The 16,001-nt window shown below is 51.6% G+C and overlaps 1 protein-coding gene across 1 annotated transcript; it reads left to right on the top strand.

Annotated features, from left to right (window-relative positions):
- The first annotated feature begins 976 nt into the window (after positions 1 to 976).
- Positions 977 to 5,942, top strand: ZIC2 (Zic family member 2). The gene is made up of 3 exons (XM_081127410.1): positions 977 to 2,345; positions 4,139 to 4,302; positions 4,518 to 5,942. The coding sequence occupies exons 1-3, from the start codon at positions 1,277 to 1,279 to the stop codon at positions 4,869 to 4,871; spliced, it is 1,587 nt and encodes a 528-aa protein (XP_080983536.1). The 5' UTR covers positions 977 to 1,276; the 3' UTR covers positions 4,872 to 5,942.
- Positions 5,943 to 16,001: the final 10,059 nt, after the last annotated feature.

Here is a 16,001-nt window from a genome sequence, read left to right as displayed (position 1 = left end):
TTGGCGACGGTGGCGCCCACTGAAATAAACAGGCGGGGGCGGTGGCGAACCGACCCCACCTCAGCTAAAAGGGGGGAACCTGCTTTGGCCTCTGCATTTGCTCGGGCCGCGGATTCCGCTCCGCCTTGGCGGGTGCGGCCGTCCGCTTCGGGTCCAACGCCCCAGGCCGACTGGAGAGAGGGAGCGAGCGAGCTGGAGATCACTTTTTTTTTATTGTTATCGTTTTACAGCCCAGGCTCCCCCTCCTCCCTCTCTCTCTCTCTCTCTCTCTCTCTTTCCCTCCCTCCCTCTCTCTCTCTCTCCCTCTCTCTCTCTGCTCGCCTACTCCCCTCCCACAGCCCCCTTTCCTCTCCTCCCCCTCCCCTCCTCCCGCACAACTTAAAGAAAGAGGGAGCGGCGCGGCAGCCTCCTTCATCTGGGGGAATTCGTGGCCGCTGCAAGTTGCCCAGGCCGGGCGCAGCCAATGCCGAGCGCGGAGGAGGAGGTGGGCTGAACTCCGCGGCCGCCGCGCCGAACAATACGGGCCGCGCGCGGGAGGAAGAGGCCGGCGGAGCGCGCGGCGGAGAAAGCGCCTGGCCTGCGCCTGCCGCCCCAGCGCCCCGGCGGCGGTCAGGTGGAGCTGCAGGCGCGCCGGGCCCCGGCGCCAAGCGCAGAGCTCGCCTGCGTGCACCCCTCGCCGGCCCGCCTGGCCCGCGCACGGCCGCCGCTCTCGGGTATCGTGGCCCCGCGGCGACTGTGATTTCATTTTCCCGGCGCCTCTCGGCGCTGCCGGGCCCGGGGTCCCGCACGGCGTCCGAGAGCGAGTGAGTGCGTGCGCGCGCGGGTGCGCGCAGGGGTGGGGGCCGCGGCGCTGCGCTCGCCCCCAACCGGCCCCCCTCTCCGCTCCGCTCCCCGCGCCTCCCTACTGCTCCCTCCTCCCGCCCGCCCGCCCCTGCCCTGCCCGCCGCCCGCCCCCGCCGCAGCTCCTTTAATACACTTTGGTTCTCCGACTGGCTTTGGACTCTTCTCCTCCTCCACCTCCTCCTCCTCCCGCGCCTCCTCTGCGGCCGCCTCCTCCTCTTCCTCTCCGCTCCGGTGCTCGGCTCCCGGCCGCCCAAAGCAGATCCAGGCGGCTGCGGCGGAGCAGGAGCGCGGGTCCAGCGGCTGAAACCTCACCACCGCCGCCGCCTGCGCTCGGAGCCGGGCGGCCGCTGGGCTCGCTGCGCGCGGAGCGGGAGCGGGAGCCTAGAAGGCGAGGGTCTCGCCGGGGCCGGCGGGGCGGGCGGGCGCGCTGGCCATGCTCCTGGACGCGGGGCCGCAGTTCCCGGCCATCGGGGTGGGCAGCTTCGCGCGCCACCATCACCATTCGGCCGCAGCGGCTGCGGCCGCCGCCGCCGAAATGCAGGACCGCGAACTGAGCCTGGCTGCGGCGCAGAACGGCTTCGTGGACTCGGCGGCCGCGCACATGGGCGCCTTCAAGCTAAACCCAGGCGCGCACGAGCTGTCCCCCGGCCAGAGCTCGGCGTTCACGTCGCAGGGCCCCGGAGCCTACCCCGGCTCCGCTGCGGCTGCCGCCGCGGCCGCGGCGCTCGGGCCCCACGCCGCGCACGTCGGCTCCTACTCGGGGCCGCCTTTCAACTCCACCCGGGACTTCCTGTTTCGCAGCCGCGGCTTCGGGGACTCGGCGCCGGGCGGCGGGCAGCACGGGCTGTTCGGGCCAGGAGCCGGCGGCCTGCACCACGCGCACTCGGACGCGCAGGGCCACCTCCTCTTCCCCGGCCTCCCTGAGCAGCACGGGCCGCACGGTTCACAGAATGTGCTCAACGGGCAGATGCGCCTCGGGCTGCCCGGCGAAGTGTTCGGGCGATCAGAGCAGTACCGCCAGGTGGCCAGCCCGCGGACCGACCCCTACTCGGCACAGCTCCACAACCAGTACGGCCCCATGAATATGAACATGGGTATGAACATGGCAGCGGCCGCGGCCCACCACCACCACCACCACCATCACCCTGGTGCCTTTTTCCGCTACATGCGGCAGCAGTGCATCAAGCAGGAGCTCATCTGCAAGTGGATCGACCCTGAGCAGCTGAGCAACCCCAAGAAAAGCTGCAACAAAACTTTCAGCACCATGCACGAGCTGGTGACCCACGTCTCTGTGGAGCACGTCGGCGGCCCGGAGCAGAGCAACCACGTCTGCTTCTGGGAGGAGTGTCCGCGCGAGGGCAAACCCTTCAAGGCGAAATACAAACTGGTCAACCACATCCGCGTGCACACGGGCGAGAAACCCTTCCCCTGCCCCTTCCCGGGCTGCGGCAAGGTCTTCGCGCGCTCTGAGAACCTCAAGATCCACAAAAGGACCCACACAGGTAACCGCGGGCCGGAACAGGGACGGGACGCGGAGGGGAGAGAGGCTGTGGTTGGTTTGCTGAGAGAAACGCACCGACCGCCAGCCTTGACTCTGGAATGGGAGTTGTTTTTGTGTGTGCGAGAGAGCCAACAGATTGTTTTTGTTGGAAAATGAAAGAATATTACTGGGCTGGGTTTTTCCATGTGTGGAAATTGAGTTTTAAATAACCAGGGTAACATCAAATGTATGCTTTGGGTGATGCAATTGCTTCACCCGGTTCATAATTGCTCAGCCTGGTTAATAATTTCCGTTCTAAATAGAGCGCACAAAATAAAACTGCTCTCCAACTCCGTGCCTGGGAATGGAGCCTAGAGAGGATTTGCCAGCTTGTCTGAATGTGCTTTTATGCTTCGGGTGTGTCTGTGTTTGAGTGGCTTGTGTGTTTTCCCACTTATTTTATTCGAGGTCTAAACGTCCTTCCAGGACTGTTTCCCATTAAATGAATCTGGTGTGAGCCGAAGCAGCAAAGCATTTTTCATTTTTAAAGCTCATCTTGGGGTTGGTCTCGAGGCTTTACGGTGGGATCGCAGTAGTTTGGGATATCCTCTAATGGGTACCAGAGGGTTTGCAATTCCAAACTTGGACCAACATCCCCGTTAGCGAGCGCCCGGGGCAGCGCAGCCGCGAGAAGCAATCGCGTGACATGAGAGAACCGCAAAAGAACGCGCCTCTCGCTTCATAGATTATTCATCTATGACCAGGACCCAGCCAAAATTGTGCCAGACGATTTCCTAAAAGAAAGCCAAATGTTTTAGCAACTTCCCCCGTCAATATTTACTCCGAAGTGGGGATGCGCCAGCGGCCTATTGTTCTCTTCCGGGAAGGGAGGGAGGCGAGGTGCTAGACAAGCTTTTAACAAGGTTTAAAATTTGAGAAATTTATTTGCATGAAATGCTTGCTTTCGAGTCCTGTGTCTGAGCGGATGTCTTTAAAAAACAATTTAGGTGCTAATGGAATTTAACGTTAAATGGTCCCCTTTCCAAGTGGAACAATGTTAGTTCTCACACCTCTAAATGACTCCAAGCGTTTGGAATTCTGGCAACAGGATGCAGGGGCCGCCAGAAAATTAACAGGAAGATTTTGAAAGCCTTTGCTAATGCACCCACCCCCAATGCCCAGCCTGTGCTTCTGCAGCCCCTAGATGCTGCCTTATCTCTAATATTTACCTTTTCCCCCGACTTATTAAAACACACACACACATACACAAAACCCCTGGAAGTGAGACTAGAATTATGGTTAATTTAATTTGCAGAATTTTGGATGAAAAATACTGGCTCAGTCCCTATGCACAGCCCGTCCCCAAACAACACACAGCAACTCCAAATCTAATTGCCTACTGGCCCCAGAGAGAAACCGACAGCAGTCCAGCAGTCTGTGTGATTTTCATAATGCCCCAAATATTTTGTCATAATAACAGCTTCTCCATGGCGAGACGAACTTGTCGGAAGCTACAAATCCAAGCAGCTCTATTGAAAGGCGGGCAGGACCGGGTGCTACCCCACATTAAAAATCTGAGGAACTGGGCATCAGTCTGGAAGAAAGTAAACTATAAAATACATGAGCCAGGACCGTCCAGTGGAAAGGGTTAATTTCATCTTAGTCCTGCCACAGAGGGGACCCATCTGCTTAAGGGACCCGGGCCCTTCTCAGTCTGCTTTCCTCCTCGCAGAGGCCTTGCCCCCTGCAGGGCGGGTGGGAGTTCCCCGGGGGCTCTGGGTGTCCACAGCCAGTGCCCGTGTTTACCTTCCACAGGGGAGAAGCCGTTCCAGTGTGAGTTTGAGGGCTGCGACCGGCGCTTCGCCAACAGCAGTGACAGGAAGAAGCACATGCACGTCCACACCTCCGACAAGCCCTATCTGTGCAAGATGTGCGACAAGTCCTACACGCACCCCAGCTCTCTGCGGAAACACATGAAGGTACCAGCGGGGAGGCCGGGAGCAGGGCGCGCAGGGCGGGCGCGTGGCGGGCGCGCGACCAGCCTGAGCAGCCCCGGCCGGCCTCGGAGGGCATGGGTTCCCCGGGGCCAGGCGGCAGGGGCGTTTCTGGGGCGCTCCTCCGGGGGCCCGGCCCCACAGCAGCTGCACTCACACCCAGTCCCCTTTGGTCTCCCCTCCCGGCTTTTGTCTTGCAGGTCCATGAGTCCTCCCCGCAGGGCTCTGAGTCCTCTCCAGCCGCCAGTTCGGGCTACGAGTCGTCCACGCCCCCGGGGCTGGTGTCCCCCAGCGCCGAGCCCCAGAGCAGCTCCAACCTCTCGCCCGCGGCGGCGGCGGCTGCGGCGGCGGCGGCGGCGGCGGCGGCGGCGGTGTCCGCGGTGCATCGGGGCGGCGGCTCCGGCGGCGGCGCGGGCGGCGGCGGCTCCGGCGGCGGCTCCGGCGGGGGCGGCGGCGGGGCGGGCGGCGGGGGCGGCGGCAGCTCTGGCGGGGGTAGCGGGACGGCCGGGGGCCACAGTGGCCTGTCCTCCAACTTCAATGAATGGTACGTGTGAGGGGCCGCGGCCTCTCTCCCTCTCCCCGTCCCCACCCCGACGCAGCAGCCCTCCGGCGCCGAGGGCGTCCTGTGATTGTGTTGTTAAAATTATGAATCTGATTTTTATGATGATGAAAATGATTTTACCAGCAGAAGGACTTTTTAAACTTTTTTTTTTTTAATAATCTAGGCATGAAAAGCAAAAATATCCCTAACAGAATCTCTGAAGCTGAAAATATAAAATAAGGAATAAAAAAATAATAAAAATAATAAAAATCCATAAAAATATTAAACCAAACCTCCCTTTCCTTCCCGTATGCCCACTTTCCTTCGCAGCCCGTTCCCAGTCTTTTAGCAAACTGTGTACATAGCGGACTCCTTCCTTCTCCGAGGTGGTTTTAATGGCTTCTTGGTGTATAGAAGTTTGTCCATTTGTAACGCTCTGGATTGCGTCCCCTGCCTTTTCTTCCCTTCCCCAAAGTGATGGGCTTTTTCTTTTCTCTTTTTAGTTTACTCGGTTTCTTTTTAAGTAATGTGGAAGAAAATGGTTTATTTTGTATTGTGGTATTGAATATTGTGTTCCTTTTATGAGGCAACTTGATTGTAAACTTCATGCAACTATAGACTGGAAAAAACGAGCCGTGCCAAAGTCTCCCTTCTGTTTCTTCAACGTACTGATCAGCAGCACACACATCCACACCGTCACCACCAACGCTTGTGAATGTATTTTTCTGTTAGCTGGGTTTACATGTGATGTTTTAGTGCTTTTTGCAAGTTCAATTTGTTAGTTCCTGTATGAAAGATTGTGGGGGGAAATAAACGTCGTGCCGTTAGCTTTTTCCTTAATAACACCCTTCCTTCTGTAAATACCCGTTACCATATTTATCCATTTGTAATTAAATTATGGTATTAACTTGCTACAGAGGAAACAATATTTATAAAGAATGTTTCTTAACTATAAATATGTACAATTGTGGGCATAAACTGTTTCAGATTTTTTATTTGAAGGTTTTAAGTGGTTTGATCATTTCTTGTGATATGTTTTGAAAGTAATGCATACAGAAATATAATAAAATGTGTTGAAACTGCATGAACATACTATTTTTTCTAGCAAAGTTATTGAAGAAAATGGGAACAGGCAGCTGAGAGTCCGCGTGGGTATGGATCAGCTGCCTGAATGAATGGGAGACACCACCTCACATTCTGGGGAGGAAGGTGTATGTATGCGTAGAAACCGGGCCAAACTCCCCCTTTGGCAGAAAGTCTCAAAATTCTTTTCTATGTCCTTTGTTTCATAGCTGAGAGTGAATTAAATTTTTGGAAGCCCCTGTGAGGAAGGGCGGCAGGAACCTCCAGAGTTTCTAATGGCTCCATTATCTGAGGGAATGCCTTTCTTTCAGCTATTTGGACTGGATTTAGGAGCACTAAATATTTCCTTTTTCTTTGTTTTCCCTCATCCCTGCCCCCTTTCCTCTCCCTCAGAAAAGCTGAGGTACAGTTATTTTTAATTGCACGTTTAAAACTGAGCTGAGTACTTTGTTTTTGAACTTGGCCCAATGATTACAGTTTAAGGGACCATTTCTACCCAAAGGGGTGTTTTTTGTTTTTGTTTTTTTTCCCCTCTTGAAATTTTTAACAGTTTGCCCAAGAAATCCTGCTTATCTGCACAGCCACTGCACACAGATAAGCAGAATGTTCATGAGAAGGTAATAAATTGACTACATTTTAATTTAGGAAAGCAACAAACCGTTGGCCCAAAATGAAAGCGAACTGCTTCAAGACTTCAGTGAAACAATAAAAGACTAACATAGCCAGGTGGAAGTGAGGCAGAGCTCTGACCACCAGCTTTCTCTGTTTGCAGCCTCACTACTCTCCTCCTCTGCAAGAGTTTATCAGAGAATTTCCAAACAAGTCGCTCCAAGGAAAAAGGCAATTTTAATAACTGAAGGGTAGGAGTGGGGAGAATTCTTTTCAAATCCCATCAAGATATCTTCATCTTCCTTAGTATCTTTGGTTCTCGGAGAGGTCCTGGCAGCCCCCAAGTCACACTCCCGAACCCAGTGGTGAAGGATTTGGGCAGCTGCAACACCACCTCCCTAGAATCACCCAGCCCACGCAGGGCTCTGCTGGCGGAGACCAAGAGCAGGGGTGGCTGTGCAGAGACCGTCGTATCTCTCTCCCCTTCAGGCCCTCAACTGGTCCCCAGGACCTGGCAGACTAGGCCCGAGGGCTGCTTAAGAAGAGAGGCAACCCTGACCTCTTAGAGACCATGACACCTATTCAATGGGGAGGGAAGGACTCCAGCTTGGGGGCTGTGTGTGTGTGTGTGTGTGTGTCCCAGAGGGTGACAGATGCTGGACTAGCCCTCCCCAGCAGCCCAGCGAACTGCCCAAGCGCCAACTCCTGAAGCAATCAACCCTATTAAAATCAAATTTATAACCCCTAATAATATTAAGGAAAATTATTAAAATAATTGGCATATGTTACTGATCCTTGGGAGATTTCATTAAACACATTATAAGCTGTGAGGAAAATCCTTTAGGGTTTTCCAACGCTCTCCACCCTTGGGGGGTGGGGGGTGTGAAGGAATCAGATAAAAAATTCGGCAGAACTTGGGCTAGAATGAGATGACCTATTCTACATGTTTTAGACCCCCCCCCCGTGTGTGTGTGTGTGTGTGTGTGTGTAAATTAATTGGCTTTGAGACACCTCCCAAATCTGAGAAGATAAAAGGGGGGGGGGGGATTTAGTATCAACTCAAGGCCTTAGGGCTTTGCTTCTCCTGTGGGGGAAGAAGGAAAACAGCCAGAAGAGGTGGACGGCCTCACAGCCTTGGCTGGATCGCTTTCCAGATCCGAACGTCGTCGGAGAGCTGCCGGCGCATCCCTTAGGCCTCCCGGCGCCGTCCTGGTTACCAGCAGGCAATAAAAACCGGGAGGAGGCTGGCGTGAGGAGGTAGAGCACAGCCTGGGAGCGGTCCCCCAGTCCACCCTAGGATGTGAGGAACAGACAGGAGCAGCTTTCCCGCAAAATGGCTCCTAGTTCTCTGGCCCCTGCGTCCCACCGCTTTGTCCAAACAAGTCACGGACCCGACGGCGTGGCCCAGCCTCCGCCTTTCTCTAGGGCCCCTTCGATTCCCAGAGACAGGCTGGGGGTGGGAAGAGAGGGCACAAGGGTGAGAGTGTCAGAGATGCCCGAATTGCTCAGCGGAGAAGGCGCGCGGGTGCTGGCGGCCCACGGACCTGCGCCGCAGGGAAGCGCCTGGGCCTTGGGGCGGAGGGTGCAGGCGTCCCCCGCCCCCCCGCCCCCCTACCGCAACCTCCCAGCCTAACCCGGTCTGAATTCCAGCCCGCCCTCGCCTTGACTTCAGAACCACAGAACCGAAGCCCGCCTTTCGCCTCCCCCGGGGACTCGGAGCCGCGTCGTGGTCCGCTGCTCGGGGGCGAGCGCACGGCCGCGGCCGAGGGCGGGTGCTGCTCGCCGCCGCCGTCGACTTGAACTTCAGCGCGCCCCGGCCCGCCGCCTCCGCTCTGCGCTCCACCCCCCTCCGCGTAGCTGCCCTCGACGCGAGAGCCTCTTTATCCGGAGGCAGCTGGAGCCCCCTCGGGAGGCCCATCATTATTATTATTAATTATCGTGATCCTCGCTGCATTATTAACGACCACGATGATAACTGGCTTCGGGATCCGCTTCTCCCGGTTCACTGACGTCCCCTGAAGGCCCGGCGGGGAGGAGGTCACTCCTAGAGCAGAGGCCGGGGCGCTTCTGCTCCGGGTGCGAGCCAGGGCAGGCTGCTAAGGACGCGGGTAAAGGAAACAGGTCCCAGGCGCAGCGCAGCCCGGCCCTTTTCCTTTCTGCTGGTACCTTCTCTTTTCCTCCTACTCCCCACCCCCCGAGCCCCTTTGTCTCTCTCTCTCCCCCCCCCCCAGATGGATGTTTTCAGTCTCAAGTGGTGTATTTTCCTCACAAAACTTGGAGATCAAGGGCAGACCACAGGATGGACCGACCGGAGGTTTGGGTTTCCCTGTTCTCCTCCTGGTTCTCCCGCATCGTGGGGGTACCTAGGAAGAAGGCCTGGGCATCCCAGGCGACCTGCCGCCAGCCCAGGTCCGCAGGACTGGGGGAGATGTGTTCTGGTAGGTCCCTGATGGGTGCACCATTAGCAAACCGGGACTCGCAGGGACCCAAGTACTTACAAGGGACTCGGTCCTACCCTCCCCCACATTACTCCACCGAAATAACTCAAAGGGTGCCCGAGGCCTGAACCCAGGAGCGAAGAAATAAAGGCCTAGAAATAACACTCCACCGACTAGGTTGAATCTTTGCTGCGTTTTTACTTAAATGGATACGTGTCCCCGAAAGCGATGCCTATTAAAGTAGGCATTTAATAAGTACCGGTGAATTGATTGATTATAGTCGGATAGTATCTCTTTGGTTCTACAGAAACTTGGAGCTCCTGGTCCACTGCTACCCCCAGCAGTCTGAAAAAAAACGGTTTCTATTTTTAACTGGCAGCTCAGAGCAGGACTGGAGAAATGTCCCCCTCCTCTCTAACACCCCCCTCCCCAGCCCCCAACAGATTATTACTGATTTTTTACTTTAGGGAAGACTCTAGATACTTCCAGATTGGATCCGGTGATGGGGCGATCGGCCACAAACCCTCAGGCCTTTGCCGCCGGGCCCCTGAGACGGGAAAGGCACCTTAGCAGTTTGAACGGGGTGTTACCGACGACAACTTCTGTGAACCATAACTGGGGCAGCCCGAGGGTTAGAGTTCATGGTCAAGTCCGTGGGGCTACCGGGGCCGCACAGTCCACGCCCCGCCCCGTCCCTGCGCAGGGACCGGGATCTCCCGCGGGGTCGACGGCCAGGGTCTTCCCGCTCCCGCCCCGCCCACACACGACCCCGTGCGGGAACTGTCCTCGCTGAGGCCACCTGGTCGCCTCCCACGTTTCCCTTTTATCCCCTAGGGCGGACGAGCTTTTGAAGATTTGACACCTCGATTGGTCTGCAGCCCTGCGTCCTGCCCTCGTCCGGCCTGCCCCGCCATTCGGATGGGGTTCAGCGAAGCTACCAGACCAGGGCTAGGGGCGCCCCTTGACTTGCATGCGTGCACAGAGGCAGACACACAGACAGACAGAAACACACACACGAGTCTCTGTCAGTCTCTCTCCATGCCCCAACCTACACATACAGGCCCTCTCACATGCTTCCACGCGCACCTCCTTCGGTATCCTCCAGCCACCGGCTCGCGGAGGAGGGACAGACCTGAGTCGCAGAGATTGGGGGGGCGCATGGCGGGAGGACCCATCAAGAAACGCTCCCCTCACCCATCCGCTCGTTCCCAGCCCCCCCACCCCACCCTCCGAGGAAGCCAAGTGCCCCCTGCTCTGCACCCAACTTGGCTTTTGAGAATCCACAGCCTGGGCTGCGCTCCCGAGGCTCACACCTCGAGCCTCCGGCGTGAGACTAAGTTGGGTGTGAGCTATGAAAGTTGGGGTCCCTCGGGCCTACTTACGGGGGGAATGTAACGGGCCAGCTTGTCCGGCCTGCCCTCACACCCTCTAACCCTGTGCGTGCGGGGGGGGGGGGTATGTGTGACCCCTCACCTCTCAGTTAAAGCAGGGGGACGGAAGCAGGAGCTGACTACCCCCCCACCCCTCCCCTCCCCTCCGCTCCCCAACCCCTGCTTCAGCTTCTTCCTTTCTTAACCTCCTGAAGCCAGGTGTTTTTTGTGGGTTTTTTTCCTGTCCCTGAGGCCAAGGCGTCGGCCCTAGGGAGCAAACCCTCGCGCCGCGCCGCCAGGGGAGGTGGGGGGCAGAGATAACAGTAACGTTAATCATGTCAGAGATAACCGTGCGGTTCGCGCTCCGCGCCTGGGTGCCGGGTAGAAGCGGGCGGAGGCCTGCGGAGGCTCCTGGCCCGGCCGAGCTGCGGGTGAGCGTGGGGTGCCCTTCGGGCGGGGGCGCGGCGGAGGCTTTTATGTGGCCCCCTCCCAAAGAAAATCTCGGGTCTGGCCCCCGGCAGAGCCAGCGAAGGCCTGGCCGGGAGCCGCGCCGGGCCTCTTGCTGCAGACGCGGCTCGCTCCGTTTCTTTGCTTTCTCCTGGCCCACTGGGCCCACAGTGGTTGGTGTGGCCGAGTGTGGTTTCTGGAAACTCTAGGAGTCGGTTGGGTCTGTGTGCCCGCGGCACCCCTCCCCTCCCCGCCGCGCCCCCGCCCCCCTCGCCCGCGGGTGAATGGTGGCCTTAATGAGCCTGGGCGCGGCGTCGGCCCGGGGGTTCTGAAGACGCTCCGACCTGTAGGGAGGGCGCGAAAGGTCGGGCGCACGCGGGGGCCGAGCTTGGGCTCCTCCCCGGCCCACGGCGCTGCGACATTGATCCCGGGAGAAAGATAAACAGAAAAGCTGGACATTCGGTCATGAATACTAATGAGCCGGGGTACGAGTTTTAATTGCTCTGGACTTCCTTTTTCCAGTTAATCTTTATTGCAGACGTCGCTGGAGTCCGGCTTTTGGAGCTGGGGTTCGCCGTCTCGTCTCCCCGCCCTCCTGCTTATGTTTTCATTTGAAAGGCCCGGGCGAGCGAGACCCGAGTCAACCTGACTTTCTCCTCGCGGTGCCCGCGCGAGCGCCAGAGTCCGCAGCCCGCGTTCCCAGCGTGGCGCTTCTTCTGCTCACTAATTCTGGAAATGTAGGGCATCTTATAAAATAAATCGTTCCAAGGTGGCTTTGGGGAGTCTGCTTCGCGGCTTTGGGGAGTCTGCTTCTTGACTTCCTCACCCTTATTGTTTCAAAGACCATGTGTCCTTGGCCTTTAAACTTCCTCTTGACAACAGAATCTTTTCCCCAGGCACTGAACTCCTTTCTGCTCCAAACGGGCGCATTCCATCCCCAAACAGTCCCGTTTCTCGTCTCCTCGATTTGGCAATGGCTCTGCCAACCGCAGAGTCTAAGTGTTTCAGTCTCGCAGTGAATTCTTAGGCAGGCAAATTCACCAGTTTACATAGATGTAGTGTTTTCTTTGGTCCCTATAAGCAAGAGTGAAATCTGAGACAGAAACCCAAGGGAATTTCTAGAAAAATTTCTGCCTCCATTCTTACCATGCATTTGATAACTTAGTTATATTATTTTTCTTTAAAGCCATTCTTGAATTGTTTTCTCTTGAAGCTGTATAAATTGACTGCAAATACCATATAGAAGTTTTTAGCTGCTGTGTGATGGGGGGGGGGGGAGCAAGACTATTTCTACAACACCTTATGTAGACAGACATATGTTGAAATCCAAGGCAAAAAAAAAAAAAAATCAGCTGTACCAGAATAACTTCTAGTATTATTCTGATCCTTAAAGTTTTGGACTAAATAAGCCCATATTTCACATCATTGCCAATAGGTCCCAGCATTGGAGTCTCCTGGGGATTCTGTTTCACTTATACTTTTCAGCCCAAACTTTTTTTTCTTCACACAATGATTTATTATGTAGGTAATTTTAGGGGATACAGTTTACAGCTTGAATTATTAGACTGAACACCTCTGGCTGACACCACGACGCCTTTTTTTCTGCCTGCAGCTGTGAGTCACAACCCCATTTTCATACCCAACCGCTGCACATTCCTTCACAATGTATATTTCCTTTTTGCAAAGATCAAACATGCTTTGGTCAAAGTGTTTATTTTAAAATACAGGAAAATTAAAACTAAACACAGCTCTACTGAAAAATCCCCTAATGTATCATATTTTCCTCCTCCTGTGCCCACAAAAAATGTAACAAATTGCACCACTTTCTGGAATAAAATTTCAAATAGAAAGGGAACACACAGGCACATACAGACACAATTTTCATTTTATTATTGAAACACATCAGGAAAACCCCCACTTCTCCTCATATTTGAATTCCTGATTGGATGTCTTTAGTTTTTACTGTGTAAATACCACAAGCAAAGCAACAATAACAACAACATATCTTTAAGAAGATGCTGACAGGCATCTATTTTATTCACCAACCTACACACTCCTCATTTTTAGTTAATTTTACATGTTAGTATTTTTCTCTTAATTGTATCTTCCAAAATGCAACTTCAAGGGGAGACTATTTTGAAGTATTTGCCAAAAGAAAGGGGGAAAAAGGGACTCAGAAACAAGTTAACATTTCCCAAGCATCTCAGCAGGTATTTGCTCTGTGCATGTTTCCTTTTTCCCTTTAAATTAAGGTGAAAAATGACAAGGTAGAATTGCTCTTTCTTGGCACTTAAATCGTGTAAAGTGATTTTAGCTGAGGATTTTGGTGGACAACTTGTTCTTCTGCAGCCCACTATCTATTGCTTTTTTTGAGCTTCTCTTGACTCTTATATAAAAGGGATATAGACTTCAGCAGCTCCTCTCACAGGCAGCTTACTCAGCTTCTAAAGCCACATGGTTCTTTAACGGGGCAGAAACTGTTAGGCTGTTTTTAATCAAGTTTGGAAGTGGAATCTTTTCCCTCCGACCACTGTGCCCAGGGGTGGATCCAGCTGAATGTCTGGCGCTGTGGGCAGTGATTTGGCCACCCGTTTTTCAGACAAACACCAGAGAATAGCAATGAAATAATCGCACATCGCGGAAATGTTTAAAAACGTTAACCCCTCTTACTTTTCATATGCTTGAACTAAAAGACAAAAGAAACCAAAAGGAAACCCAAAATAATATTAATTTACCTACCTAAGGCAGGCTAAGAAAGTTCATGCTTTGAACGTATACTCTGAAGAATCTTTCAAATTAGATGCTGCTTAGGATCAATGGCAGTAAAGATTTTTTGATGATTCATTTGGTTAACACTTTTCTAGATATTAATGACAATGAATTAACAGACTAGAAATCTCCTTCTAGGAAGAATTGGGGAGGCATATAGAACATAATCTATATATTGTCCTCTTCTTTCTGTTCTTCAAGAGGAGGTAAATTATAGTACATACTATTTGGATTTTTTTTTATACTTTAGAGAAATAAATAAAACATTTAGCCTTCATTTATCATTGATAAGTCTTTGCAAAGTGAAGAATCAGGGTTTCCAAGATGAACAAAACAAGGAGTCAGATTACAATCTTCCTCTAAAATACATTTCTTCCTCTGCTCCGTTTTCAAATGATCTTTCTGGTGGCTTTTTTGTCGTTGTTGTTGGTTTGTTTATTTGAATAATCCCTTTGAAATCAAATGCATTGCATATTTTCCCCTAAATAGCTTAACTTCTGGCAAGAAAACATTCCTAAAAGTTTTAAATGAAAATCGAAGATTTAAAAAAAATAAAACCTTAGTAACAACATTTCATGTCACAGCTAAACCAATTTATTTGAACTTCCTTTCACTTTGGGTAGATTATCTGATACATTAAAAACACACACACACAACTCACCTTGAAAATTTTAACTCTTCTGTCAATCTTATGAGAAACTAATTTCACAATATGCAATTGGGCTTTATGATTTCATTTCCTTTTTTTTTTTTAAATCCAAGGGAATTAATTCAAAAATTGATTTGGACTAGAGAAGAGACATTATCAGGTAAAAGTCTTATAGTATACATCAAACACATCTCAAATACCTCCCAGTATATACATACAGACACACACACCTTGAGAAAAAAGAAAATCTTTAAACTGAAGAGATCAGTCATATCAGCCATCTGACTTCAATCAAATATCTTCTAGAAAAGTATAACACCAATATGGCAAAACTATCATCTAAAGTTTCCTGGTGACATCTTTCTAAATCTTCACATGATAAGTTAATAATTCAGTAATGTAAAAGACATTTTAATTGACTTTATTGGGCAAAATATTGCTTTATCTATTTGTTAACATATATAGTTTGCATAGGGTGCTATTGGAATTTATGTAAGTTCTCTTTTGGGGGGCAATTGAGTTCACTTGTATGCAGTGTACTATTCTCTCATGCCCCCAACACTTTTGCACTTGAAAGTTGAATGTTGGGTACTCAGGTTGGAAACCAAACTGATTGTCTTTCGTGGAAGCAAAAGATGCCTCCCTCTGACAGATGTTACTTTGGGTGTCTTTTCTGCTAAACTATCTCAGAACTAAATTAGCTTCATCATTTGCCGCTCTGTTTTGCTAAGGTTTGTGGTCCAAGTGGCAGCTCTGTCTCATAATGGCAAAGTCGGCTGTTTCTTTGCTTCAAGTCGTTTTGTGTCGAAAGTACAATAAAACAAGTTTAAAAATCATTTTTAAGAAAGCACTTTCAAGAAGCACTTCCTTTCCTACTGCCAGATAGCGCTGCTCCCCAACCTTTTGGCTGGAACCCTTGCTTTCGATTTGTTTGTTTCATGCATTTCCCTAAAAACAAAACAAAAAGAGCCACACACTGGTCTCCCTGTGCTTTTTAATTCTGTTTTAAAAATGCATCGCTTCTGCCCTGAATCCTTTTCTGAAACAAATTGCTAGCAAAAGTGTATCAGATTCGTTCCAAATACGGGATTTGAATCAATATTCCCATGGTAGAAATATTTTTAAATTGTTTTTTGTCATAAGTCCACACTTTTGCAATATATTTTCAATTGAAGTAGGATTGCCTGTAGTACTCATGATAAACAAACAAAAAGTAGCGATTACCGTCTGCTTAGACCTTCCTTCATTATTATTTTTAGCCCGTGTATCATTACCTAACTGGTATGTGTTCTTCTGTCCAGCTCTTGATGATCTAGTTGAATTCTAGACATTGTGCCAAGAAGTGTATTTGAAGCAGATAAGTACATATAATACAAATGGGTTTTGTTGGACCTGATGGATGCTATTTTTCTTTTAATAGGTTTGTAGCAAACTAACACAATAACACAATGTATTCCTTTTCAAGGTACATTGTTGAAACAGGTCTATTAAGAGCGCGTTGAGCTATTTCTCGCTTCTATTGAACAGTCTGTTGCTCAAACACAACAGCCAACAAACGCCAGCTGCCTCAACAAAAGTAGAAACCTAACCCTTTTATGTAATGTTTTAACAGAAAGGGTAGCTCTGTTTAATTAAAAACATTGATGATTCAGTGAAACAATGGAAACTCAAGTTCAAGTGGTGCTCTATTGATTTAAGGTGATTTTTACTAGCAATGGGTATAATTCATTTTTTTCCAGCTCTCTCTTGTGTAAAGGGGTTCCTTCTTCGGGCATTAT

Source organism: Miniopterus schreibersii (genome assembly GCF_964146895.1).
Source record: "Miniopterus schreibersii genome assembly, chromosome: 2".
Lineage (NCBI taxonomy): Eukaryota > Metazoa > Chordata > Mammalia > Chiroptera > Miniopteridae > Miniopterus > Miniopterus schreibersii.
Note: the sequence above shows the minus strand (reverse complement) of the source record. Positions and strands in the feature narration are given on the sequence as shown.

Excerpts from the sequence above, each read along its gene's own strand:
- ZIC2 (XM_081127410.1), top strand. The coding sequence starts at position 1,277 with ATGCTCCTGGACGCGGGGCCGCAGTTCCCGGCCATCGGGGTGGGCAGC. Across the intron at positions 2,346-4,138 it reads CCACAAAAGGACCCACACAG|GGGAGAAGCCGTTCCAGTGT; the intron begins GTAACCGCGGGC and ends TACCTTCCACAG. Across the intron at positions 4,303-4,517 it reads CTCTGCGGAAACACATGAAG|GTCCATGAGTCCTCCCCGCA; the intron begins GTACCAGCGGGG and ends TTTGTCTTGCAG.